Consider the following 27,313-nt stretch of genomic DNA (forward strand, 5'->3'; position numbering starts at 1 on the left):
TGTCTGAGGTTTGTCTCCTTGGCCTGTGGGGGCTGTGTTTTTTTCTGCCAGCCCCATCCTCATTGTGGCTTCCCAGCCTGGGTCAGTCTAGGGATGGAAGTCCAAGGAAATGCAGGTAAACTGGTTCCACTAGATCAGTCGTTCTTTCTCTTTTTCTTTTTCAATGTTTATTTGTTCGAGAGAGAGAGAGAGAGAGAGAGAGAGAGAGAGAGAGAGAGGAGGGGCAGAAAGAGAGGGAGACACAGAAACTGAAGCAGGCTCCAGGCTCTGAGCTGTCAGCACAGAGCCTGACGCGGGGCTCGAACTCACGGACCACGAGATCATGACCTGAGCCAAAGTTGGACATTTAACCGACTGAGCCACCCAGGTGCTCCAGCTCCTTATCTTTTTGTATATCCTTGTATACCTCCTCTGTGCTCATGCTCCAATCTGGGCTGGCTGGCCTTGGCCTCTAGCCCAGCCACACAGCCACCGCCATTGTCCTAGGGACTCTCTTTGCCCCTTTCCTGTGCTGGCTCTCCAGTTTCCTGTGTTCCCGGCAGTCTGCTTTTCTCCCTTGTTTGGTTGGAGCACATCTTCTAGCAGCTGCCTGAGAAAGAATGTATGGGAGGTCAGGTTTTTCAAAACTCACAATGTCTGAAAATATCTTCATTCTACTATCATTGAGATTTGGCTGGGTACACATCTAGATTAGAAACCATTTCTGGGGGGCTTGGGTGGCTCTGTTGGTCAAGCGTCCAACTCCTGATTCCGGCTCAGGTCATGCTCTCACAGTTCTTGAGATTGAGCCCTGAGTCGGGCTCTGCGCTTGGCAGAGTGGAGCCCGCTTGGGATTCTCTCTCCCTCTCTCTCATGCTCCTCCCCTGCTCATGTGTGCACGCTCGCTCTCAAAATAAAGAAATAAACATTAAAGAAATCATTGCCTATCAGAATTCAGAAAGATGTTCCTTCAAAATCTGCTTTGAGAATTTCAATGCCATCTAAAATTCCTGTGACTTTTTTCTTTTCCCTCTTTGGAAAGCTTGAGGATGTTTTTTATTTAGTATTTTTAATCCTGGTGTCCTGAAACTTCATGATGAGAAGGCTTGCTATAGTTCCTTAAATTGTTTTATTTTGAAAGATTTAAGATGTATAAAAACAATGAAAATATAATATCTAATGAAATATTATGATATAAATATTGCAAACCTGTCTATTCATCAGGGACATTAAAATATTATCAATAGGGGTGCCTGGGTGGCTCAGTAGGTTAAGCGGTCGACTCTTGATTTTGGTTCAGATCACGATCTCATAGTTCGTGAGATTGAGCCCTGCGTCGGGCTCTGTGCTGTCAGTGTGGAGCCTGCTTGGGATTCTCTCTCTCTCCCTCTCTCTCTCTGCCATTGCCCCGCTCACACTCTCTCTCTCAAAATAAATAAATTAAACAACAACAACAACAACATTACCAATATGTTGAAACCCTTCCTTAGCTAGCCCCTTCTTCTTGAGACGTACCTTGAGATCTGTTGTTTATCCTTCCTGTGCATTTCTTTATTCTTCTGCTGCATAAAATATATGTTAATATATGTCGTTTCTCCATGTTTTACAATCTATATATAGATGGTGTCGTAACGTACACATTTTCCTGCCATCTGCTTCTTTGCTCAGGTTGTTCATGAGAGTCATCTGTGCTCAGAGTGCTGGCTTTCACTATTGCACAATATGCCATTGACTCCACCGTATCCCAGCTTCTGTATCTATTTGTCTGTTGATGTTATTTGGGTCGCTTCCAATTTTTGGCTGATAAAAAGGTACAGCTCTAAACATTCTGTACACGTCTCCTGGAGCCCACTGGGAAGAGCGTCTGTATGGAAAGGGTTCTCCGTTCTGCCAGCACCTTGGAGTCACGTGGGGGAGGTTTCCAAAATCGTAACGTCGAGGCTGTGCCCCAAGCTGACGAAATCTCCCGGGGTGGGGGCAGGTCCGGTGTGATGTGCTTCTAAAACTCCGCAGGTAATTCCAATGAGTTCAGCCAGTGGTGACCAACAACGCCCTACACCAGCGCTACTCAGAGTGTGGTCCTCCAGCCAGGAGATCGCGCCATGTACGCTCTCAGCTCCCGACCCAGGCCGGGTGAGCGAGAAGCTGTTTTAGCGAGACCTCAGGGGGTGGATAGAATTTCTTCAACAGTTCTCTCCCCTTTGTTTCTTGCTTTGAAATTCCTATCAGTTGGAAGTTGGACCTCCCGCATGGATCTTACTTTGGGTTGTCCAATGTTCTTGACTTTTCCCCTATACTTTTACATGTCTTTTTTTGTGTTTTACTTCCTGGGAGATTTTCCTCTCATCTTCTGTCCCTTCTAATGCATTTTTAAATTCTTTAAAAATTTTTTTGAATGTACATTTATTTTTGAGAGAGAGAGAGAGCAAGCAGGGGAGGGGCAGAGAGAGAGGGAGACACAGAACCCAAAGCAGGCTCCAGCCGAGCTGTCAGCACAGAGCCGCATGCGGGGCTGGAACCCGCAAACCGTGAGATCATGACCTGAGCGGAAGTCAGACGTTTAACCAACCGAGCCACTCAGGCGCCCCACATTTTTAAATTCTACTATATTAAAAATTTTTTTTTAACATTTGTTTTTGAGAGACAGAGAAACAGAGCATGAGCAGGGGAAGGGCAGAGAGAGAGAGAGGGAGACACAGAATCTGGAAGCAGGCTCCAGGCTCTGAGCTGTCAGCACCAAGCCCGACGCAGGGCTCGAACTCATGAATCGCAAGATCATGACCTAGGCCAAAGTCGGATGCTTAACTGACCAAGCTACCCAGGTGCCCCAAATTCTATTATATTTGTTTTAATTTTTTTTTTAACATTTATTTATTTTTGAGACAGAGAGAGACAGAGCATGAACGGGGGAGGGGCAGAGAGAGAGGGAGACACAGAATCCGAAGCAGGCTCCAGGCTCTGAGCCATCAGCCCAGAGCCTGACGCGGGGCTCGAACTCACGGACCGCGAGATCGTGACCTGAGCTGAAGTCGGACGCTCAACCGACTGAGCCACCCAGGCGCCCCTATATTTTTAATTTTCAAGAGCTTTAACACTTCCTTTTTAAAAAATAACATTCTTTCCCTGTTTCATGGGTGAATATCTTCAGAGGGTTAGTCCCTGTCCCCTTTCTCCTATGTATTGGAGTCTCTGTATTTTCGGTTGTTGGTTTTGGTCAACTGTTGGTGCCTTTGGCGGTTCCAACTGAGTGTGACACAGCCAAACTACTAGGAAACTGTACGTGTGGGTGGTGCTTGTGGACAGGGGCCTCCCAGTGGGGACTGGGAAGACGATGGGAGATCGCCAACATTAGGATCTGTCCATCTTTTCTCTTTAGTGACTTTCCCAGTGATGAATTCAATCACATCTTGCCTTCAGGGTGGGTGGATGGAGAAAAAACCAGCTGTTAGTTAGGGAAGGGGACTGTGGATCTCTCCATTCATTGCTGTCTCACTCCAGCCTTTGGCTGGGCTTGGGCCCCCTGGTCCCAAATCTTTCTAGTTCAATCTTGGCCCGCAGTAAACCCGTCTTCTACCAGGGTCAGGGAAGGACCACATAGGCTGGGAGAAGGAACCTGGCAGTCTAGCTTCTTCCAACCAATACTATTTTCATATGCATCCCAACTTCCACCTGAGGGACACCTGGTCCCTCCAAGTTCTGAGCATCTGGGGGACTCTGCAAAGCAAATGGGGCTTATTCATGGTTGGCTTTCTCCCTTGTAGACATCTGGGGGAGCTGGGAAGCTGGCACTCCACAGTCATACTCTCTTCCATCTTCCAAAGTCTGCAGACCTCTCACCTGCTGCCATCCCTCTCCTCTCCTTTTTGGCTTTGCAATCTATGCCATTTTTAGTCCTTTAGGTCATTTTGGTGGAGTTTTGGGGGCAGAGGAAATACAAATGTGTTCAGTCCACTGTATTTAACCACAAGTCCTTGTCCATTTTACATATGTGCATATAAATTTGTACAAGTCAGGGCGCCTGGGTGGCTCAGTCAGTTGAGCGTCCGACTTCGGCTCAGGTCATGATCTTGTGATTCATAGGTTGGAGCCCCACATCAGGCTCTGTGCTGACAGCTCAGAGCCTGGAACCTGCTTTGGATTCTGTGTCTCCCTCTCTCTCCATTCTTCCTCCACTCACACTCTGTCTCTCAGAAATAAAAATAAAAATTAAAAAAAGTTTACACAGCTCATTTTGATTATATGTATACTTAATTTTTTTTTTAAAACATTAATGGCCTTGTTTTTCCATTCAACATGAGGTTTGTGAGCTCTCCTAACACACATAGATCTAGCTCATTCCTTTTACTGTGGCTTAGGGAGTGCTCCAGTGACCAACATACTATGTTCCTTTCCATCCATTTCTCGATCAATGCATCTCAGAAACATAAGCGACTGTGCTCTGTTGATCAACACACTGGCTCAATGCAAATTCTAATCTTTATTGAATTCTGAAGCATGATTTGTCACACGGAAACAGTCTTTTTATGTCTGCCAGCAGCAAGGGCAAAAAAGCTAGTGGTGGGGGCCTGAGAGCCCAGAGAGAAGGCCCTTCCAGAACCAGGTATGGGGGCCAGTGGGAGAGTGGCAGGAAGGATGAGAGAAGCGGACACACGCACGCACATGCACACACACACACACACACACACACACACACACACACACATACTCTCTCTCTCTCTCTCTCTCTCTCTCACTCTCTTTCTGTCTTCAGGGAAGGGTTTTCCAGAAGCAGTTGCTCACACTCTGAATTACTTATTTTTCATGCCAAACTGAACCTACTGAAGAGAAGTGAATTAAAGGCTCAGGGGAGCCTTGCACCCCAGCTGGGGACTCCGCTGAAGGCTGGTCTTCAATGAGTGAATTCACAGTATCCACCGGAACCCTTCCCAGCTCCACCAGCTGGAGAGAGGCTGAGCAAGACTTGGGGAGGCCAACAGAGGGTTCCAGGAAACCTAAGCAAGAACCAGGTTTTAACCATAGTGTCTGGGCCAGCCCCGAATGAAGGGAGGATGTTGCTCCCACCTTCCAGAGTCACAGGCAAAGGGAGGGTGGGCAAGCCTCTCATCCCACACTCTCTGGACCCACTGCTCGTCTCTAGGGGCCAAGCTCAGCTCTGAAGGGCAACGTTGGGCTCTGCTTCCATTAATACAAATATGGAGAAAGCCCAGCCCAGTGCCCTCCAAAGCCACAGTGCATGTGGGAGGGCCTGAAGGCCCTTGCACCCCAACACAAGACAAGAACAAACTTAAAATGAACATGGAGGTAGGCCGAGGGAGGGTGCAGGCAAAGGACAATAAATAAAGGTCATGATGAGCGGAATGGCTGGGGGTTGGGGGTGGGGGTAGGTGAGGAGGGCTCCCAGGAGAGAAAGGTGCAGAAAGGCACTGAGTGAGGGGGGGGAAGCAGACCCAGCCCCACAAACACTGGTTTGTTGAGTCAGAGGTCATATCCAACAGGGCTGGCCAGCTGAGGGCTCCGAGACCGGTCAGGAAGGAGCCGGGAGGGGTCTGGGGACCCTTCCAGCTTTCTCTCGCTCTCAAACTCTTCCACTGGAAAATCTGCTCCACGCATCAATCATGCCTCTGCCAGGGCAGACAGAGAGGAACTTCAGAGGTCATGTCAGCAGCGAGGACTGGCCCAGGTGTGCCTTTTGCCTTTAGGGGAGAGGGAAAAAAAGGCCGCTCTAGGGTAAGTGGAGGCGGAGTGCGTCCCCAGTGACATCTTGACCTTTGGGAATGAGATGGAGGTGACCGCAGGGAAGACAGGCTCCTTGCTGGACTGACCCCACACCTGAAGCAGCTTCCCTTTCTGAAACTAAACAGGGATCTGCCAGGGAGGACTGGGGGCTGGTGCCTCGGCCAGAGCTTTGCTCCGTTTCATTGCATCGTTGCTGGCAAATCATCTACTCCCTGTGCTTCAGTGTGTCCATCGACACCCAGGGTAATCAACACAGGTGATCTTAGATGCCAGAAAGAGCAAATGGGCATGGCAATACAAAGCTTCTCTGTCGGGGCGTCTGGGGTGGTTTAGTCGGTTGAGCATCCGACTTCGGCTCAGGTCATGATCTCACAGTTCGTGAGTTTAAGCCCCACATTGGGCTCACAGCTGTCAGCGCAGAGCCCACATCAGACCCTCTGTCCCCTTCTCTCTGCCCCTCCCCCGATTGTGCTCTCTCAAAAAAACAAAAAAACCAAAAAACCCCAAAACTTCCCTGTAGACCAATCCTCTTTGGGTTGTATCATAAGCCCTGGAGGCTCTCTACGCTCTGGGCCACATGGCCTCCATTGCTAGGTTTGTGCCAAAGACCTACTTAGGGCAGGCACTCCACACAGACACTGTATTTCACCCTCCCTGCAACCCCATGAGGAACCCAGGGGGGTCCCCCTCATAGCAATAATGGAATTGGGCACAGAGAGATCAAATATTAGGCTGAGTCACATGATTGCCAATATGTGGCTCTTTCTCATCTATAAAAATGCAATTTCATATGGTTGAATTTTATGGCCTGTCCAAGTTCACATGTCTGGGAGCGGCAGGGCTAGGACTAAAACATGGCTGATTCCAAACTGTCCTCTGTGGAGGGTTTCAGGGGGCGGGAAGGAGGGGAGAGGGTCCACTCCACAGCCACGGCCACAGGGCCTCCCTCTCCCAGAGACCCGCCCACCCATCACCTCTCTTACATGCCCTGCCCTGTAGCTTCCTGGCACCATCAAGGCAGGAGAAAGGGGAGGAGGGGAGACAGGGAGTGGGTGGGAGCTTCCACGAGGTTTCCTGGAGGGTGGCTGTCAGCACACATGGGCTCCCGCACCCCTAAATGCAGACTCCTGCATGGAGCTAACCGCAGACCCACACACGCACTGCGTGCCCACAGGTCTGCTGACCCAGAGGTGCCAGGTCTGGCTGGGGCTTCTTTCTTTCCTTTTTAAAAAGATTTTACTTAAAAAATTTTTTTTTTAATGTTTATTTCTTTTTGAGAGAGACAGAGCGCAAGCAGGGGAGGGGCAGGAGAAAGGGAGACACAGAATCCCAAGCAGGCTCCAGGCTCCAAGCTGTCAGCACAGAGCCGGATGTGAGGCTCGAACCCACAAACTGTAAGATCAGGACCTGAGCCAAAGTTGGACACTTAACCGACTGAGTCGCCCAGGCGCCCCAAGATTTTATTTTTTAAGTAATCTCTATATCCAACATGGGGCTCGAACTTACCACCCTGAGACAGAGTCACATGTTCCACTGACTGAGCCAGCCAGGCAACCCTGGGTGTGGGGGCAGAACTGAGGACTCTCACCACGTGCCCCCCCGCCCCCCCATTGCATGATGATCCCTAGTTGGCCAGACAGGGACAGTGGGCACGGCAGGGTGGAGCTTGGGTTCTTACCCTTGGTTTCCACACCTATCAAATGGGGGTAATTAGCCTGCCATCCACTACTCCAGTAGAATGCAAGGGGATCTTAGGGGCATCTGGATGTCTCAGTCGACTGAGCGTCTGCCTCTTGATTTCGGTTCAGGTTTGCGGGATTGAGGCACGTGTTGGGGTCCACACTGAGCATGGACCCTGCTTAAGATTTTCTCTCTCTCCCTTTGGCTCTTGTGCAAAAAAAAAAAAAAAAAAGAATGCAAGGGGACCTTAGGGGTGCAAGGGCAGGCTAGGCTCTATGCTGCCAGCTCCAGGGGTCCTGAATTCTCCCTCTGATTTAGGTCTGGGCTGATTTGGGTGAGTTGATTCGGCTTCCTCAGCCACATGCTAGGTCTCTGGAGGTCAAGGACTGTCTCCCATCTGCCCACACTGGGCACACAATTGGGCTTGGTGAGGACTGGGGTGCCTGGCACACAGTAGGTGCTCTTGAAATGGGAGTTACTAAGGCCTCTGTGGAGATGGGGAAATGCTTTGAAAGATTACATGTACAAAGCAGTGGATGGTAACAACCATTGTTATGATTACTAAGAAGGGAGGGGGTGGTTGTCCTTATTTTGGGTCCCTCTCTGTTCATTGCAGGCAGGTGTGGGGTCTGGCTCACCTCTGTTCCCCCCAGTGCCTGGCATGGTGCTCAATAAACACAGAATTGCAAATGTCGTGTAGTACTCTCCAGTTTGGGCAGGTTGAGTGGGGGAGCAGAAGAGGGAGAGGAGGAGGCTGGGTTAGAAGGAGCGGCTTGGTACTCACCGGGGCCCTTGGGGTCTGGCCAGGGTGGGGTGCCCAGCTGCGGGTCTGCAGAACCAGTCCCGGTCTCACTGGCCAGGTTTCTCTGGCTCTCCGAGAGGTGGCTGGGCTGGCAGGCGGGCCTCATCTTGGGGGACTCCGTGCTGCCGCCTGGAAGAGACCACGGGTGGGCTCTTTGGACCTTGAACTGAGACCGGGATGATGTCAGCCTGATAAGGAGCTGACGTAAAAGCTTCTCATTTGAAACTGTGATGGGTATCTATGGGATTGTCTGCCCGGAGCCCCTTACCTGCCGCCCCCACGTGCCTGTCACGTTCTGGCGTGACCCCACCTTCTGGCCAGTGCTGAATGGTCCAGGATATATAAAGGCCACTGCATGGGCCCTTGGGTCAACTCAGTAAGGAACAAGCCACCCACATGAAAACTGGCAACAAGGAGGAGTTCTTCCTGACTTCATAGAATGAGGAGGGGGAAGGGCGTATACCTCTGTTAACCCGAAGGGGTTATTATTTTGAAGTTTATGTATCTATTTCAGTAATCTCTACACCCAATGTGGGGCTTGAACTCACGAGCTGGAGATCAAGAGTTGCATGCTCTACCGACTTAACTGACTGAGTCACCCAGGCGCCCCTCCTTCATACTTTTAAAAGATAGAATCTTTAGCCTGAGGGGCCTAAGAGATCATCCAGTCCAGCACCAGTCGTCTCCTGTGCTGCCTCCACCTACTGATACTGAACACTTGGATAACTGTGCCAAGGAGGATTCTGACGCCATGTCAGGCTCTGTGGGAAAGAGTATCATGATCCACTAGTAATGTCTGCCATGGGCACAGGCGTGGGAGTAGAAGTGCGTGTGCCAGGCACCTGCCATCTCTGATCTAGCCTGAACTGCTGTCCCCACCGGGAGTTCCTTCCCTATCAGCCCTGGCAGATCACCCAGCCTTGGCCCCAGGACAGCACCGGAGGCATGTCATTCCAGTTTGGGGCAGTTATTATAAAGCTCTTTGCTTATGCCCTAAAACTAGCCTTCCTGAAATATCTTTCAAATATCCCACTTCTAACCTCTGGAGTAACTCTGAATGACGTTGGTCCCCAGAAGGCCTTTTATGTGTTTAAAGGAAAGAAAAATATGCCCGAGGCCTTCTCTGCACCAGCCTCAAGACGCCGTTAAGGCTCTTTCACATGACAAGGTCACAGAGGAGAGCTCCAAGATGTTAAACTCAGGAGAAATTTTGGGGACCACCTGCTAAATAGATGGAAACAGAGGGGGCACCTGGATGGCTCAGTCAGTTAAGAGACCGGCTCTTGACTTTGGGTCAGGTCATGATCTCATGGTTTGTGAGTTCGAGCCCCGCATCTGGCTCTGAGCTGACAGGGTGGAGCCTGTTTGGGATTCTCTCCCTTGCCCTGCCCCTCCCCTCTCCGACGCCCCCCCCTCCCCCGCCCTGTGCTCTCTCTCTCAGAATAAATAAACTTCAGGAAAAAAATAAAAAGAAGGAAACACAGGCCCAAAAGGTCAAGGTATGTGTTTAGTGCCCCACTGTAGTTTCACGGCAGAGCTGAGCCCAAAGAACTTCGTACCTGATTTTTGCAACCGTCATCACTCACAAGGCACAGTCTCATCTTGGGAAAGCTTGCAGTGAGCTTGGGGAGGAATTCTGGGTGTGCAGGCAGGTTGGCTAGATCCGCCCTCCTTCCCCCACCCCTGCACATACACCTGGGGCTCTTTTTCCTCCTGCTCTGCAGTGGTGCTAACACTTCAGCTTGAAGCATCCCAGCCCCCAGGCCCGCTTCTCCTCCCTGATCTAGAACAACTCCATAGACACCTGCTGGGGAGCCACAGCCCGAGGAAGCAGCGAAGCCACTTGCACCCGGGGCTTTGGAAACGAGCAGTGTACTGGCTATGCTTACCTGATTCCCTCTGGGGTTTGTCACCTTTGGGGGCCCTCGCGCCAGTCGGAAGGAGTCTGTCCTCCAGGCTGGAGGAGCTGAGATCCGAGTCACTGTCACTGTCACTGGAAACCACTGGAAAGAACAGACACCAGCATAGGAGGTTACCGCTACTGGTCACTACCAGCAGGCATGCAGGTTGGAGGGGCCAGGGCAGGCCTCCCCTCTGCCAGCACTTTCGCATATGCTAACTCACGGATGCTTCACAACAACCCCTGGAAGACAGGGTTACCTTCATTTCACATGTGAGGAAACCGAGGCCCTCGCTCAAGGCAGTAAGTGGGAGAGCTGGGATTAGTTCCCTAGCAGGCTGGCTCCACACCCTGTGTTTGTGACCACCCTGATTTTACTGGAAGACATGAACTGGAAGTCAGCAGGCCTCGGCTCTCATCCCAGTTCATCCAGTAACTCGCACTGGGGCCCTGTGAGTGCAGAAGGGAGCCAGGCTGATGGGATTGGAGTCCCAGGAGAGCGGAGGAGAGGGAGCTCTCATGGCGGACACCTACTGTGGTAGAAATCTTTTCTGGACTAAATGGGACCATATTTGGCTGGTTAATTCACAGTGAGAGTCATAATACGGGATATATTCAGAGGCTGAACATTCTATTTTAATTTTTTTTAAGTTGATTTTGAGAGAGCGTTTGCACATGCACACAGGGTAGAAAGAGAGGAGAGAGCGAGAATCCCAAGCAGGCTATGCGCTGCCAGTGTACAGCCTGATGCAGGACTCGATCCCACGAACTGCCAGATCGTGACCTGCGCCGAAATCAAGAGTCAGACGCTTAAGCGACTGAGCCACCCGGGCACCCCTCCATTTTCATTTTAAGCACAGAAACGTACGTCCATCCGCCAATGTTTTGATGTAGGGGTGGGTGCTTCTTTGACATGGGCCCACACAATCTTCCATGTCTAAGCTGCATCCATACTGCACCGTGATCCCCGGGTTCAGTTTCTTTAAACTGGAGCACAGCTTAAAGACACTGGCAAAGCAGGAGGAGTGCAGAATCCGTCCCTGTTTTTTCCATTTCTTTCTCCTGCCTTTTACAGTCGTCCTGCCCACACCTGATTCAATAGCTTTTTTAAGCAAGTAGTTTCTATCAAGACTTTCCAAAGTCCTGGTTTTAATGAAATGACTGTCTTTTCTGGCTCTTTTCATCAGTTTATGTAACATTTAATTAAATGATGTAATTCTAATACCAAGTACAACAGCACAGAAAGGTTTGGGATCACAGGTAAGTAGCTCTCACAGGTGACTGACTCTGTGGATGGGGCAAGAGTCAGTGTGCCTTGGGGCGCCTGGGTGGCTCAGTCGGTTGAACGTCCGACTTCGGCTCAGGTCATGATCTCGCCGTGCAGAGTTGGAGCCCAGAGTCGGGCTCTGTGCTGACAGCTCAGAGCCCGGAGCCTGCTTCGGATTCTGTGTCTCCCTCTCTCTGCCCCTCCCCCTTCTCCCCCCGCCCCCCCCCCCCCCCCCCCCCCCCCCCCCGTCAAAAATAAATAAACATTAAAGAGTCAGTGTGCCTGGCCAGAGAGTACAAGACACCTGGTTCCAGAGGGAGGGTTGGAGGGGCTGGGCGCCCTCTGCCCGGCACTATGCCAGGTGCCTAGACAGCATTATCTGCCAATCAGCCCCGTGCCATTGGGACTTGTCTGGCGGGACACGAGACTGGAAATAAAACCAGTCTATGCCAACGGTGGCTCATAGGTTGCGTCTGACCAGCTGGGCTGCTTGAGGAGCAACTTGCAGAGGGGGATCCTGAGGTGGCACCAAGAGCCCGCAGGAAGACCAGCCTGGTCACGCAGGGAAACCCAGAGTGGGCACAGGGGCGGGGCAGCAGTGGCAGGACCTAAGCCATGTAGCTTCTAGCCAGATCTAAGGCCTTCTGGAAAGCCTCTGTACCTTCAGCCTGGGTCACCTTTCAGCAAAGGGAGTCACGGGTCACAGAATTCGGCAACCAGAGGGATGGAGCTGGCCAACCATAATCAAGAGATTCTCAACCCCGCAGCTTCCATAGCAGAGCTCTTCTCTCCCCCTCATCTTCTTGGCTCTTCTCTCCCCCTCATCGCCACATTCTGCCAGTTTCACCTCCTAAATCGTTCTCCAATCAGTGGCCTTCTCACCATCGGTCACGGACCCTGCCTAGCTCAGGGCCTCAGGGTCTCCGGTCTGGTCTCCCTCAATAACTTCCCACCCGGGCCCCTCCTTCAGGCACGTCCGTCTGCGCAGAGGGGAACGCTCCAGCTAACACACAGATCCTAGCTCGCCCCTCGCTAGGCGTTCCCTGTAACCCACAAGCCCGTGCTCCTGATCTTTGTCTACTTCTCTAGCTGCATCCTGCACAATCTGCTCTCTTGCCCAGGCTTCTCCACACCTCTCAGAGTTCCTACCAAACTGCCAGTTGGTACCTCCTGCGGTTACTCACTTCCCGCTGCCCAGAACGCCCTGCCCATGGCTCTTCTCCTGGCTCCTTTTTGTTTATTTAGTTAGTAATCTCTACCCCCAATGTGGGGCTCGAACTCACAACCTCGAGATCAAGACTCACATGTTCTACTGACTGCGCCAGCCGGACACCCCTCTCCCGGCTCCTTTTGGACACCATCTCCTCCAATCACCCGCGCCTGACTGGCTGAATACCTGACGCATTTTGGTATAGACACTCTCGGCTTTCAGTGTGCGTGTGTCTTTCCCCCAGCGGACCCCCAGGCTCCTGGAGGGCAGGGGCCAAAGTGCACCCCTGATTGAGGCTGGTGAACTTCTCCTGCACAGCCTGACCCATGTGGGTGGGGTGAGAGTGACGTCAACGTGGAAGTTCCCAGCTTTTCCTTCCTTTATCTGCTCAAGGAGTTTGCTTTTTCTGCTCTCTTTCCCTCCTGGCCTTCAAGAAAGAGTTCTGCTTTGGCTCTTTGGGCTTTTGTGACGTAGACTCAAAAGGAGCTGGGAACTCAGAGGGGCTGTGGTCCATATGCCCCTTCATAGTATTTGAGAAATGCAACGGCCTAATTGAGTTTGCTATTGCTTTGCAGGTCCCGGACTGGGTTTCTCTGATCACGACTCCACTGACCGAACCTCATGGGCATTGGATTTATAAGCATTTACGTATTTTTGACTCAGTCAGCCTGACTAAAGTGACTAAACACCAACCCTGCGGGTCTCCAGACAAAGGGAGTGGGAAGTGGGCAGGAAGCAGCCAGCAGCTTTCTGTGCCTGTCTCCCTTGGGGCAGCTGCAAAGGAATCAGGGAGGATTCTGCCCCTCCATGGCAGGGGGTCTGGCAGCCTGTTGAGCAGAGAGGAAGTCCCTGAGGGGAGCGGGGACTGATCTCCACATTGGCTTCCCCAAGTCTCTGGCAGAGATGCTTATGGGTAATCTCATTCTTCTTGACCTGGAACGTTCCATCTCTCTGATGTTTCATATGCACGATCTTCATAATTCTGGGCCAGCGGGGAGGGGGCATGGGGCTGGGGCAGCGGGGGCCTGGGGGACATGTGGCTCCCTGATCTTGAAACAGTGCCTCAATCCAATGCATAGATGACAAAGGGCACAAAATACCGAGAACTCCAAAGGAGACGATGGGAAAGGGTGTCCAGGACTCAGGTTATGGTGGTGAGTTTTTTGTTTTTTTAATTAAAAAAAAAATGTTTATTCGTTTTTGAGAGGCAGAGAGAGGCAGAGTGTGAGTGGGGGAGGAGCAGAGAGAGAAGGAGACACAGAGTCCGAAGCAGGCTCCAGGCTCTGAGCTGTCAGCACAGAGCCCGATGTGGGGCTCGAACCCATGAACCGCAAGATCATGTATGGTGGTGAGCTCTTTATCCCACTTCTTTACCCTCCTCCCTGGTGTGTCGTCTGTCATACGTGCACAGTGTTGGGTCACATGAGTCCCGGAGTGAGCCTGAACTGTAAGAAGGACTATGCCGTGGTACACTGAGAGAGCAGCTTTTGTGGGGAGGGGTATGTCTTGTCCAAAGCATCCAATCTCTGGAGGCAGAGTTCGGGAGGCAACGCCCTATGCAGTTCCCGTGTGCCTGTGCTGTGCAGGGTTTAGAAAAAACTGAATGTTTCCCAAGTTAGTCTGTTGACTTGTTCTTTGTCTCCTTTTATGGACCCCCGATGCCCACAGCCATGGAAAGGGGGGAATGGTTCCAGATGACAGGTGAATTTATGAAGGTGTCACAGAGCAGAGAACCGGCCAGCTGACAAGACTCCTTCCCTTAGGCTGTGTCTCCCTTGGCTGGCGCATCTTTGCTCATTGCATCTGGGATTTTGAGCCGGGGCCAGGCCTCAGCTTAGAGGTCTCTATGGTGCAAACCCGATCCCATTCTAATCCACCGTAATAAACTTTACTTGAAAGAAAGAAACCAAAAGAAGCCAGCAGTGTCCACGCCTGGCCTTGGCATTTCCTGTCAGTAGGAAAGAAACACACCAAAAGGACACTGCTGAGAATGTCCCTGGACGGGGTCCAACGCAAACGCCATTTGCCCAAATATTCCTCCAGCAGCAAGGGATGAAGTTTTTCTTCTTCCTCCCCCTCCGACTGCCACCATAAAACCCAAACCTTGGCTAATTTGCCATTCGATTGCCGTTGCCACCCTTCTCGCTGCGTAGCAGCTGTGATCGTAAATCTTCCCGGTCTATTAACAACGCTTTTAGGCTCATAAATCTTTTGGCCCTCGCTCTTCCATCCTCAACAAAACACTGTGTCTGAAGGCTGATTTTTTCCCTTCGAATTCCCCAAAGACAGTCTAGGATGGCTTGGCGATGAGTGCTTGTATTCAGCCCACGCCTCGTTTTTCAGATTGAAGATGGGAAAACACCAGAGAGAAGACTGTCCCACTAGTCTCCCAAGGAGGAGGAGTCGCCAAATGGATTCACTTGGGCTCTGCCAGGAGGCAGGGAGGAGGGAGGGCCTCCTCCGCCACGGTGGCCTGAGACCCCGGACCACTTGCTCGGGGAACTGGCATCCCTGAGATTTTCCCAGCATGCCCCAGAAGGGCTGTCCCACTCTGCTCGGCTCTCGTCCTCAGCAGCGGCTAGCCCCAGCGCCAGCCATGCCCACTTCTCTGGGGATAGGCCAGCTTTTTTTTTTTTTCCTGGCTCACTCTTAGATGGATTTGCAATTTGACTGTCACCATGGAAACTTAGAGTTTGGGTACATGGAGGTGGGGGAAGTCTTCCCTTTTGGAAAGTCTTTCCTGATTGCCTCAAAGGACATGTGTGGCAGCTGCCGTCCTGTGAAGCCACCCTGCCCGGGATGGTCCAGGGCACAGGCAGGATGCTGGCCGCTTGACCTCACAGCACTGCATTGGGTGGGGGCACCTGGCTCCTGGCTCTTCTCTGCCACCACCTTTCCTTGTGACCGTGGGCATCTCTCAGGACTTCATCACACAGAGACCAACCCAGGCAGCTACTGGGTCTGAATCCTAGGATTCAACTTCAGATCAGCTCTGTATCATCAGGGGAGAGACCCCAGGGTCCCTCTCTGGTTGAGAGGTGGGGAGATGGGACTTCTGGGCCACAACACCCGCCTGCCTGGCACAAGGACAGCCCGTGAGCTTGGGAGGCACTTGTGAGCTGCTGCTCTACTTGGAGGCTCCCAAAGCCCCCAGAAACTACGGGGAATTAGAGAGGAAGAGAGATATTTTCAGCTAACATTCTGCCAAGGCAAAGCAGATGGTGGAAAATTTTGCCTACTAAAAACACAATAATTTTTTTTAACGTAAAGGAAAGATGCTAAGGCCCTGGGGAACGCACAGACATCCCCAATTAGCCTTACCCAGCCTACCAGGCTGCAGAGGGCGGTCGCAGAACTGTCCCTCCTGGGACAGGCGAGGGCTGCCTCACCTGCAAACAAGGCCAGGCTGCTGAAATCCCCCTGAGATGCCCCCCCACCCCACCAAGTCTGGGGCTCTGTTTGGTGGTACCAGGAGGAAGGTACGGGCTGGTGGAGATGCACTCTGATGGGCTCCGATGGGTCCTTTTCTGAGCTGTGAGCGTTAGCAAAGTAACACAGGCAGTGCCTGGAACATGGTAGGAGCTTTTATTTGAGGGGGTCATCCTGAACTCATGGCCCACACCACCTGGTGCAGGGCTGGCCTCCAGAGTCACCGTATTCGGTGCCCCGGCCAACCTCACAGGGGTGGCCTGGCCTCTTCCAAGGGGCTGAGATTCCTAGGTTGTGATGTACAGGACACTGGAAACACTAGATGCCTTCAGGGGCCCTTTGCAGGCCAAGCTGGGATTTGAGCCCAGGCCTACCTACTGCTGAGATCTCTGTTCTTTCCTCCCCACCCTGCAGGCAGGGCACCCCACAGTCTGGCCTCACCCGAAGGGCTCTGCTCCCTCAGGAGTCCTGCCCTCCAGGCATGCCCTCCCCAACATGCCCACTGCAATGTGAGAGACTTCTAGTTCACTCCTGACATCTAGGGTTGAGTTCTGGCCCTGCCTTGCACACTCCTGGGCAATGACCTTCATCCCTCTGAACCCCCATCTTCTCATTTGTAAAATGGAGACAATAATAACTCCCAAAAATAAGATCAAAGAGGACAAAAGGCATTGTAAGTTTAAAGAGCTATACAGATGCCTGGGTGGCTCAGTCGGTTAAGCGTCTGACTTCGGCTCAGGTCATGATCTCACGGTTCACGGGTATGAGCCCCGCGTCGGGCTCTGTGCTGACAGCTCGGAGCCTGGAGCCTGCTTCAGATTCTGTGTCTTCCTCTCTCTCTACCCCTCCCCCACTTGCCCTCTGTTTCTTTCTCTCTCAAAAATAAATATTAAAAAAAAAAAAAAGCCATTCGAGACCATACATATTTTTAAAAATTAGATTCCACTTCATCCTCCAGGAACTCATCTAAATTGTGCCTCTACCGGAAAAGTCTTTCCAGCCCCGGAGAAGGAGAGATGGAATACAGGCCTTTGCTCACTCTCCCCACCACTGCTGGCGTGGCTCTTCTGGCCCCTCTCGGACACCGCCTGGCATTGCATTTCTTTTCCTACAAGTGCCTGCCTTGATTTCCCTACCTGTACCAGGAAACACTTGAGGGTGGGGCCACGTCTTAATCTGCATCTGACTCCTTCCCTCAGCCCCCAACACTGAGCTTTGAGTCAAGCAGGCACAAAGTGAGTAGCTGAGTGCTTTCTGAAAACACCCCCCAGGAGAGGGTACAGCATCATACAGAGACAGCAGAACCAACCGGTGGTCAGCAAGGTGGTGGCGAGCCAACTCCGGCTCCAGAAGGGGCGCACTTTCCCGAGAGCAGGCGCCTCCTCACAGCCTCCTCCCCCTTGAAGGACACTCAAGTGGGACAAGCCAGGCTGCTGGCGGCCTCAGCCGGAGCCAGGAACAGACTAATGAGGGGAGGAGCTGTCGGAGGCTGGTTGTCATGGGCAAGGGGTGAGCGGGGGCCTGGGTGGGGGTGGGGGTGGGGGGTGGGATGCCCTGTTCACACAGACTCTGTTCTTCTTTCAAATCCAAGGCCAGGCCACAGGAACAGGTTCTTCCTTTGTTTGGAAAACTCCCCCTAGGACTCCAGAGAGTCAGAGCCTGGACAAGGAGAAAGGGAGCCTCAAGGCTGGGGAGCCTGTCCTCATAGGAATGGGTCCTGTGAAGTCACAGAGGTATAGAGCCTGCCTCCCTCCCTCCTGGACCCCAGAGTCCAGGAGATCTCGGTGACCTGACCACCCCGAGCTTCCTTTCCTCATCTGTGAGGTGGGGATATCACAGGACAACCTCAGAGGGCGGGGTGAGTGTGCGACACCCAGGGGGCTTCCTTCCTTCCTTGGTCTCCTTTCCAAGCTGCCACCAGGGACATCAGCAGGGACGGCCCAGACCAGGCTGGGAATTGACCACTGGGGAGTGGAGGGTTTCCTGTGCTTGTTTATTCATTCGCCATTGATTTTAATTAACGCCCTCCTTTGGATTCACAGACAGACAGGAGGCACTGGATAATGAAGACGAGTCTTCAAATCGATAGTGATGTGGTCGCCAGCGCTGAAATCCTGTAGCCCTGCCCTTGCTGGAGGAGCTCCAGGTAGAACGGGAGATGGATGGATGATAAGGACAGCTTCCTCCAGCGAGAACATGATACTCTCTAGGGGAGGCAGACAGTGTTCAGGGAGAAGGGAAGTCAGGGAGGGCATCTCGGAAGAGGTGGCATTTAAAAATGGGCACAACTTAGACAGAGATGCTAGGGCTGGTGTGTCCCAGAGGCAGGGCAAAGGCCAAGTGGTGGGCTTCTCTGGGGCCTGGACAGCCCCGCTGGCTCAAAGAAAGGCTCCAGGCTCAGGCACCTCGGGCACGAGGTCCGTACTGTTTCTCTGCGGCAGGTTATTGTTGCTGATTTACGGCAGAGAAGAAACAAAGTGAGTGCATATCTCCTGCCTTTGCTGGATGCAAAGTACAGCTTTGCTCTGTCCCTGACCATAGCTCTCTCTCTCCTTCTGTCTCTGTGGATCTCTGGGCCTTTGTCTTTACTTTGTCTCTTCGTGCCTCCTTTTTGCCGATGTTTTAAAAAAATCTCTGTCTGCCTTTGCTTCCCTTGTCTTTCTTTCCCTGTCTTGTCTGTGTCGTATGTCTTTGTGTTCTGGGTCTTCCTGGGGTTTTCTCTTGTTTCCTTTTTCTGTTTTTGTCAGTTTCTCTCTCTCCAGTCTCATCTCTCAGCATCTTTGTCTGTCTGTCTGTCTCTGGGTCTGCATCTCTCTCTCTCTCTCTCTCTCTCTCTCTCTCTCTCTCTCTCTCCCCCTTTCTCTCTCCCCAGGCCTCTCAGTCCCATTCTCTCAGGCTCCAGCCGTCTCGGCTTCTGGGTTTGTCCTTCTGGTTCCCTCACCTGAGCAGAAGCTCAGGGACATGGGGTCTGTGCTCAGAGCCTGGGTGTGGGGGATGGGCTGCCATCTGAGGCAGGAGAGGCCTGGTCCTGTTCTCCTGTATGGAGATCTGGGCAGACAGACTCTCCTAGCTTTGCTGTGACTCCCAGACCAGCAGTCAGGAATCAACTCGTCCTGCCTGCGAGGCTGGCCTTGACCTATGATGGACAGGCGGCCCCAGGAGAGAGCTTCTGAACTGAGCGGAGCCGCGATGCTATCTCCTTGGACTTTACTAGAGTCTGACAGGGCAGGCGGGCCCAGGGTGATTCACTTTACCCAGGTCCCCAAAGGCTGAGAAATCTAGAGTGGGCAGAATTGAGTTGTAGGTGTTTATATGGTGAGACAGGTGAGCGGCTGGGGAGGGTGTGTGTCACTGTGTGAGGTGGAGCCCAGCCCTGGCCTGGCCCACAGCGGCAGGAGCTCTGCGCACGTCATTCATTCGAGCTGAAGCCAGAGGCTGGCTCGGGGGACAGGGCCCTGCTTTCCTGTCGGCTCGGATGCCATGGGAGTGGGGGCTGGGAGTCTCCAGCACCTTACAGCTGGAATCACCCGATCAGCTGAGGCCGTCACTGGGTTTGGGCAAATGAGAAGCGACAGCCACGGCCCTGACCTCTGTGGTGTGGCTAATGAGGGCCTTCTGCTCTTGGAAATCAATCCTCAAGCCAATGAGGATGCCCAGGACAGGCAGGAGGGTTGCTGGGGCAGGAGTGGGGCGCGGGAGTGGGGGCGACACAGCCTGCCGAAGCTTAGGGCTTCTGTTCTGGGGATGCCCCGCCCCCACTCACCCACACGGGCATCGGACTAGAGTTTGGCTTCACCAAGGGCTCTGAAGGTCAAGACAAATTAGTATGCATGGGCTTCTCTTTCAAAACACAGCCACATAAGAGGTGGCCAGGTCTCCACTTCCCTGGGAAAGGGCAGAGTTTCCCGGAGGCCGAGGGGATCTTTCTGCCCACACCGAGGTTATGATGCAAGTTATTTGACCTCTCCGTGCCCTACTATAAAATGGGACAGCAGTCCAGCGCCCCACCCCCGCCCCCCTGTGTCAGAGGAATGCATGGCGCCCAGCACAGCCTGCAGTGAGCAACCACGCAATCCACGCGGCTACAATAGCTGCTGGTTTTATTTGGCCACTCGGCACTGAGGCCCAACGCATGCCTCTTTCACCTGCACAGACCTACGGGCAGACGGTACCCAGGCCCTCAGAGCTTGGAGCGCTGGCGGCCACGTGGGAAGCCTAACGACTGGCTGGCCGTTGGGTGTCTGCCCCAGTGGGGCCCACATGGGCTCGGGCAACTTGGCACCCCCCCCCCCCACTGCCTTCTCCTGCCTTTGGAGAAGGATGGCATTCAGTTCCCCAAATGGCTGGTGGAAGCCCCAGACAGCACTGCCTGTGCCTCTTTCTGGTTTATTTATTTCCTGGACCCGAACAGCAGACCAACCCCATGCAGACCGGAGTCAAGGGGTTCAGTGAGGGACCCACAGTGCCCTTCTCAGGTGGTGGGAAGACGGCTTCTCCCACCCTCCTCTCTAAACAGTCCTTCCCGGCTCGTGTGCACGCGTGCGTGTGTGTGCAGGGGCAGGGCCAGTGCTGAAACGGGGCTCACCACCTGCCAGACATTTCTCCAGAAAGTTTCATTCCCTTGGATTTGGAGCTAGAAGATAAAAGCTGGAAGAGAACAGACTCTGCCCAGGCCCCCTAGTCTCTCCATCCCACTCATGGGGCAACCAGGGCTCAGAGAGGAAGAGGAACCGGCGTCCCTAGCCTGGGGTCAGGGTCAGGAGTGGGAACACGCAGATGTGACACGCTCAGGCTCTGTCTTCCACTGGTGAGCTGGAGGGGCCAGCGGGTGAGGCGAGCCGGACATGATATTTGCTCTGCTCCATTTACGACATTTCTGGATACGAGTATTGATTTCCACAGAGAGGTATGCTCACTTTTCTTGCAACAGATGTTCCTGTTGGTCTAAGTCCTATTCTCTCTCTTTTCATAGGGATGTGGAAACCAGAACTATTTCACTTTCTTCCTAATAACCCTGTAAGCGTGATGATCATAGCATCAAGAGACAACAGGGAGGGGTGGGGACTCTGGCAAACCAGAGACCATGCTGCCAGGGTGAAGGGGAAGCTGTGACTCAGCTTGTCTGATTTTTCCGGGGGGGGGGGGGGGCAGTACTGGCAGACTTCCTGATTTTCAAAAAAGAAGCCAGAATTTCACTTTTTTTTTTTGAGAGAGAGAGTGAGACAGAGCGTGAGTGGAGGAGGGACAGAAAGACAGGCAGACAGAGAATCGGAAGCGGGCTCCAGGCTCTGGGCTGTCAGCACAGAGCCCAACGTGGGGCTTGAACTCACGAGCCGTAAGATCGTGACCTGAGCCGAAGTTGGACGCTTAACCCACTAAACCACCCAGGCGCCCCCCACGTTCTTTTTAATGAGGACTTTCCATGTTTAAAAAAGTTATCGGTGAGCATAAAGCAGGGAGCCAGATCGAGTCACTGCCCCACCAGTTTGCGACCTCTAACACCGGCGCGTGTCCAACCCTTGGCGGACAGATGGCATCCCGTTTCCCAACACGGACGCCCTCCTGCTCTGCTGTCCTCTGCCTCCTCCACGCCTCAGCCAGCCTGACCCCTCTGCCCATAGCACACACTCCCAGCTGCTCCGAAGGCTGCAGGGAGTTCACGCACCACGTCCAGGCCAACGTGACAGAAATGCCAAGGCCAGAGTCTGCTGGGGAAACACTGGGGGGTGAGCAGGAGGTGGGAGAGGGCAGCTGAGCGCTCTGAGGAGCTTCCAAAATGCCAATTTCTTAGGAACGGGGAAAGAAGGAAGGTGGCATAGCAACAGCTGGCTCTGGGCAGTGAGCAATCCTGTATGAAAATAAAACATTTTACAATCCACAACCGTGGCTCATTAAGAATGAATGGATCTACTGGTATAAATAGCACGCTGCGTTAAGAAGTCAGGAAACAGCATATGCGTTTGATGGAAAAACGGCTGCCACGGAACTGCTTATTAGCTCCGTCGGCTGCAGCTCCGCACTCACGAGACAGAGGTCTCTGGTTCAACGCTTTGGAGGGTCATGTGGATTTCTTGACCTTGGGCCGTAGAATGCATCCCCATCTCCCCAGCCCCGGTCACAATACGGGGGCAGATTCTGCACACACAGTAACGAGCCCCTCGTGAGTTTCCCCTAGTTTCTAAAGCACAGTATCCTCTATAATATAAAGTATCCAATATGCTCTACTATAATATCCAGCCTCTGCTTGAATGCTCCCGGTGACAGGGAACTTGCTACCATGTCAGACACAAAACACCCCATTCTGGGGTTCAGTGGCTCCTGAGCAAGAGACCCAAACCCCCTGCTCTGTCCCAGCTCTGCTTTGCGGGAGGGCAGTCCTAGCTAGCCACGCCACCTATTATATCTGATGGGGTACAGGCTAGGGGCAAAAGGGACAGCCCAGGTAGGAATGAGTCGGGCCAATCACCTCCGCGCTGAGTGTGGACGCGGGGTCCCGAGAGCGGGGCCAGAGGAAGGGCGTGCAGATGTGAGGCTAGGGGACGCAGCTGATCCAAGCGCTCCCTGAGAAGGAGGAGCAGCCGCTGTCACACTCCTCCACCTCACAGGTCTTGCAAGCCTTGTCTCCCTCCCTGCTTCTGGGAGACAGACCTTCCCAGCAGCCTGGTGGCTATGCCTGTACAGGCGCTGCCTTTGGTGGTGGTCTCTGTTCCTGGCGACCAAAATCCTCTCGCCAAGTCTGAAAGGGGACAGCTGGCGCGTGTGTGGTGATTTGGGCAACGGTTTATTCTGTGTTGAACTCAGAGGGGAGGGGGATGGGCTGCGACTCAGACGCCTCTGGGCTGCAGCCTATATAGGTCGGATCGTCCATCACGAAGAACCACTTTTGCCGTCCGCAGCTGCCCCACAGGCTGTCTGAGCATCAGATGAGATAACGACCGTGAGCCACAGAACTCTGACTGTGGCCAACACAGCACCCAGTATACTGGACGTGGTGACACGGGCGGGTCAGCCGGGGTCATTCCGGAAGGGTGGCCCAGGGTAAACATTTGTAGCTTGATCTGAACCAGACTGCTCAACCCAAACAATCCTGAAGCTTGCTTTCGCTAGACTGCCAACGGAACCACAGTTGAGGATTTTTTAAAAAATCGTTTAAAATTTAGTGAACCAATGAAGTAGCAATGAAACCCCTCTGTTTTTCTCAAAACCGTCCAACTGGAACAAATCCAAAACCTTGAAGTACTTTTCTGGAACAGACCTTGAAGTCAACCTGTGTGTAAATCTGTTCAAATCCATCTAGGAAGCTTGTGCTCTGTTCGTAGGGGATGCCGGGGGGCTGGAGGTAGGAGGACCCTGGAGAGGGACGGTGACCCTGGCCTCAGCGGAGACGGGGAAGTGAACTTGCCTCACAGCCATGGGAGCTGTAGAGGTCTGCTTGTGCCTCAGCCAGGGGCCTTTTGGCCCATCAAGGTTTCTCTGCCATCTCTGGGGGGATGGAGTATGGAGGAAATGGCTGTTTATACCCCGTGGGTAAGGCTTTATGGCGACTAGGGTGGAAGTGAAATATGAAAAGTCCTCCAGAGTCTGGCCAGGCCACAGGGCAGTGATGAAGGCTTCACACAAGGGGTGCCCTCCCACCTTCCCAGCCCCAGGCTCCCAGGCAGAGGCAGGTAAGCAAAGCCTTACCAATCCGGGGGTCGGTCTCGCAGGAACCCCAGCTCTCTGGCTCCCATGTGAGAAAAGTGCACATATCCTAGAAAGCCCTTTGACCAATGCATGGACTCTAGACTCAGGGCTTCAGGCCCCCAATTTCAGGGGCTCAGCCCCAGAGGAGCAAGCTGGTGTAGACCAACCATTAAGCAGGTCCAGGGCAATGTTGCCTCAGTCAGAGCACTGCGGGCTGAAGAAAATAAGAAGCCTCATCATATTAAGGATCCTTGCCATTGGAGGCAGAGAAGCACAAAATTCTATCAGAATAATTTCCACAGGTAATGACTTCAGTCAGATCAGTTCGGCTCTCTGTCTAGGTCTTAAACGGAATTAGGCTCATCCAATGCCCAGTCTCCCTTTGACCTTTCTTCCATTCTTTGTAGTGAGTGACTAATGGCTAGAACCGCAGCAACCATCTTGTGACCACGAGGGAAAGAGCAAGAATTATAAAGACATCTGTCCTGACATCACTGAGCTGCTGAACCAAAGCTACAGGTGCCTTCCCTAAATTTTCTAGCATGTGGCAAAAAAAAAAAAAAAAAAAAAAGGAAGCTCTTATTACCCAGATATGCCAGGTTAATATGGCACCCACCACCCCTACCACCAGCAAATATCTTTGCACTTGGCCCCATGGGCGGGAATCCAGCTCAAAGGAAAGAAGTCTACGGAAGAGGTGGGCCCGGCTCTAAAGGGATTAAGACCCAAGAACCCATAGTACTGGTTTCGCATCTTACACCTTCCATTTCACAGGGGAACAGAGAGACCCGGGAGGGTGCCAAGCTGGCTGCATTCATTGCTGCCGTCAACTTGGAGCAGTGGCCTGCCCGGGGGAAGCAGCATGGAGCGCTCTCCATTTAGGCTGAGCAGGTGGGAGTGTGCAGTCTCCCAGAGGCATGCAGATCGCAGCCGGGGCCACTCAGGCCGCACCATTCCCCGCCCCATCCTGGGGAAACAACGAATGTCCTGCCATAAACGAGCTGGGAGAGGGCTTACCAAGGGGTCTGTAGGCACGTTCTTGGCCCAAATCAACAGCCCGTGTCAAAAGAGGGAGAGGGTAGCCAGTCAGGTAGTCAGTCAGTCAACCGGCTGCAGGTCCCACAGCCTCAGCCTCGCCGGCTCTCTTTGAGGTAACATAGCGGCAAAACCGCTTCTGATCTTTCTCTAATACATTCTCTGTGTTATTTTTAACATTTAGATCTTTAATCTACCTGCAGTGTGTTTCTGAATACACGTGGAACGGGGTGGAAATCTAATTATGCTAATTTCAGTTGTGACATAAACCTGTTATTTTCCCAGTGAATTGAAAAACTACCTATGTTCAGCTTCCATACGTCTTTAGATCTCTTATTTCTCTATTCTGTTCTACTAATCTATTTATTTATTCTATAAGTAAATATTCTATTTATTCTGGTGACAATGCTATACAATTGTATTGATTATAGTACCTTCAGAATAAGCTTTATTTGGTCAGGCAGCTCCTTCTACTACCTTGCCATTCTTGGGGCGCCTGGGTGGTTCAGTTGGTGAAGCATCCGACTTTTGCTTTCGGCTCAGGTCATGATCTCACGGTTCGTGGGTTCAAGCCCAGCTTCAGGCTCTCTGTGCTGACAGTGCAGAGCCCGCTTGGGATTCTTTTTCTCTCTGTCTCTGCTCCTCCCCCATTCTCTCTCTCCCTCCCTCCCTCCCTCTCTCTTTCTCTCTCTCTCTCTCAAAAATGAATATACTAGGCATTTATCCACGGGATACAGGTGTGCTGTTTCGAAGGGACACAGGCACCCCAATGTTTACAGCAGCACTATCAACAATTGCCAAAGTATGGAAAGAGCCCAAATGTCCCATCGATGGATGAATGGATAAAGAAGATAATGGAGTATTACTCGGCAATCAGAAAGAATGAAATATTGCCATTTGCAACTACGTGGATGGAACTGGAGGGTATTATGCTAAGTGAAATTAGTTAATCAGAGAAAGAAAAATCATATGACTTCACTCATATGAGAACTTTAAGAGACAAAACAGATGAACGTAAGGAAAGGAAAACAAAAATAATATAAAAACAGGCAGAGGACAAAGCATAAGAGACTCATAAATATGGAGAACAAACAGAGGGTTACTGGAGGGAGTGTGGGAGGGGGGATGGGCTAAATGGGTAAGGGGCACTAAGGAATCTACTCTTGAAATCATTGTTGCACCATGTGCTAACTAATTTGGATGTAAATTTTTAAAAATAAAAAATAAAATTAAAAAAAGAATAAAGTAAAAAAAAAGTTTATGCAAAAAAAATGAATAAACTACCTTGCCATTCTTTAAAAAAAAAAAAAAACAAACATTCTGGGGCACCTGGGTGGCTTAGTCAGTTGAGTGTCCCAACTCTTGATTTTGGCTCAGGTCATGATCCCAGGGTCGTTGGATGGAGCCCCACATCGGGCTTTGCGCTGGGCATGGGGCCTGCTTAACATTCTCTCTGTCTCCCTTTGTCCCTCTTCCCTGATCACCTGAGCTGTCTCTCTCTCTCTCAAAATAAAATAATTCTTAAAAAAGAAAAACACATTTTTGGGGCACCTGGGTGGCTCAGTTGAGTAAGCTTCTGATTCTACCCTCGATTTCCGCTCAGGTCATGATCTCACATGGTTTGTGAGTTCAAGCCCTGTGTCAGGCCGTGTGCTAACAGTGTGGAGCCTGCTTGGGATTCTCTCTCTCTGCTCCTCCCCTGCTCATGCTCTCCCTCATCTCTCTCTCTCTCTCAAAATAAATAAATAAAGTTAAAAAAATATAAAATAAAAAAACACATTTTGTTAAATTGAAATATAACTCACATACCATAAAATTCACCCTTTGAAAGCATATGATTCTGTGGTTTTTAGAATATTCATTAAGTCGTGCAATTATCACCACTGTCCATTTCCAGAACATCTTCATCACATGTTCTCTGTACCCATCAGCAATCACTCCGTTTCCCCTCTCCCCAGCCCCTGGCAATCACGAATCTACTTTCTGTCTCCATGGATTTGCCTGTTCCGAACATTTCATGTAATTGCAACAATATACTACATGGCCTTTGTCTCTAGCTTCTTTCACTTAGCATAAAGTTTGCAAGGTTCATCTGTATTGTAACTGGTGTCAGTATTTCAACCCTTTTTAGGGCTGACTAATATTTCTTAAAAAAATTTTTTTTTAAACGTTTCTTCATTTTTGAGAGACACAGAGAGACAGAGAGTGAGTCGGGGAGGGGCAGAGAGTGAGGGAGACACAGAATCTGAAGGAGGCTCCAGGCTCCAAGCTGTCAGCACAGAGCCAGACTCAGGGCCCAAACTCACTAATCGAGAGATCATGGCCTGAGCCGAACGAAGTCAGATGGACACTTAACCCACTGAGCCACTCTGGTGCCCCAAGGCCGACTGATATGTCACTGCATGACTATGCCACATTTTGTTTCTCCAATGGATAACGGAACATTTGAGTCCATTCCTTTCTAAAGACTCCACTGGGAATCAGGTAGGAATTGTTACACTTAACTAATTTGGAGGGACCAAAATCTTTGTCTGCCTCTCTGTGTCTTACTTTTTGTCCTTTGCTAAGATTCTATAATTGTCTTCAGGTTGG

The 27,313-nt window shown here is 51.8% G+C and overlaps 1 protein-coding gene across 9 annotated transcripts in view; it reads right to left on the reverse strand.

Moving 5' to 3' along the window:
* Window positions 1–406: 406 nt before the first annotated feature.
* RPH3AL (rabphilin 3A like (without C2 domains)) overlaps window positions 407–27,313 on the reverse strand; it is a 127,579-nt gene continuing 100,672 nt past the window's right edge. For 6 of the 9 annotated variants that reach the window (XM_045490488.1, XM_045490486.1, XM_045490489.1 and 3 more), the window contains 3 exons: window positions 10,087–10,200; window positions 8,180–8,326; window positions 4,438–5,672 (listed from right to left, as the gene is read on the reverse strand). In XM_045490488.1, coding sequence (XP_045346444.1) covers window positions 5,638–5,672; window positions 8,180–8,326; window positions 10,087–10,200 — 296 coding nt within the window. In that variant the 3' untranslated portion in view covers window positions 4,438–5,637. Of the gene's footprint in view, window positions 590–4,437; window positions 5,673–8,179; window positions 8,327–10,086; window positions 10,201–27,313 lie in introns of those variants that run through there. The other 3 variants (XM_045490485.1, XM_045490492.1, XM_045490491.1) reach the window with 3 other exon arrangements.

This window comes from Leopardus geoffroyi, chromosome E1 (assembly GCF_018350155.1).
Source record: "Leopardus geoffroyi isolate Oge1 chromosome E1, O.geoffroyi_Oge1_pat1.0, whole genome shotgun sequence".
NCBI classification, from domain to species: Eukaryota; Metazoa; Chordata; class Mammalia; order Carnivora; family Felidae; genus Leopardus; species Leopardus geoffroyi.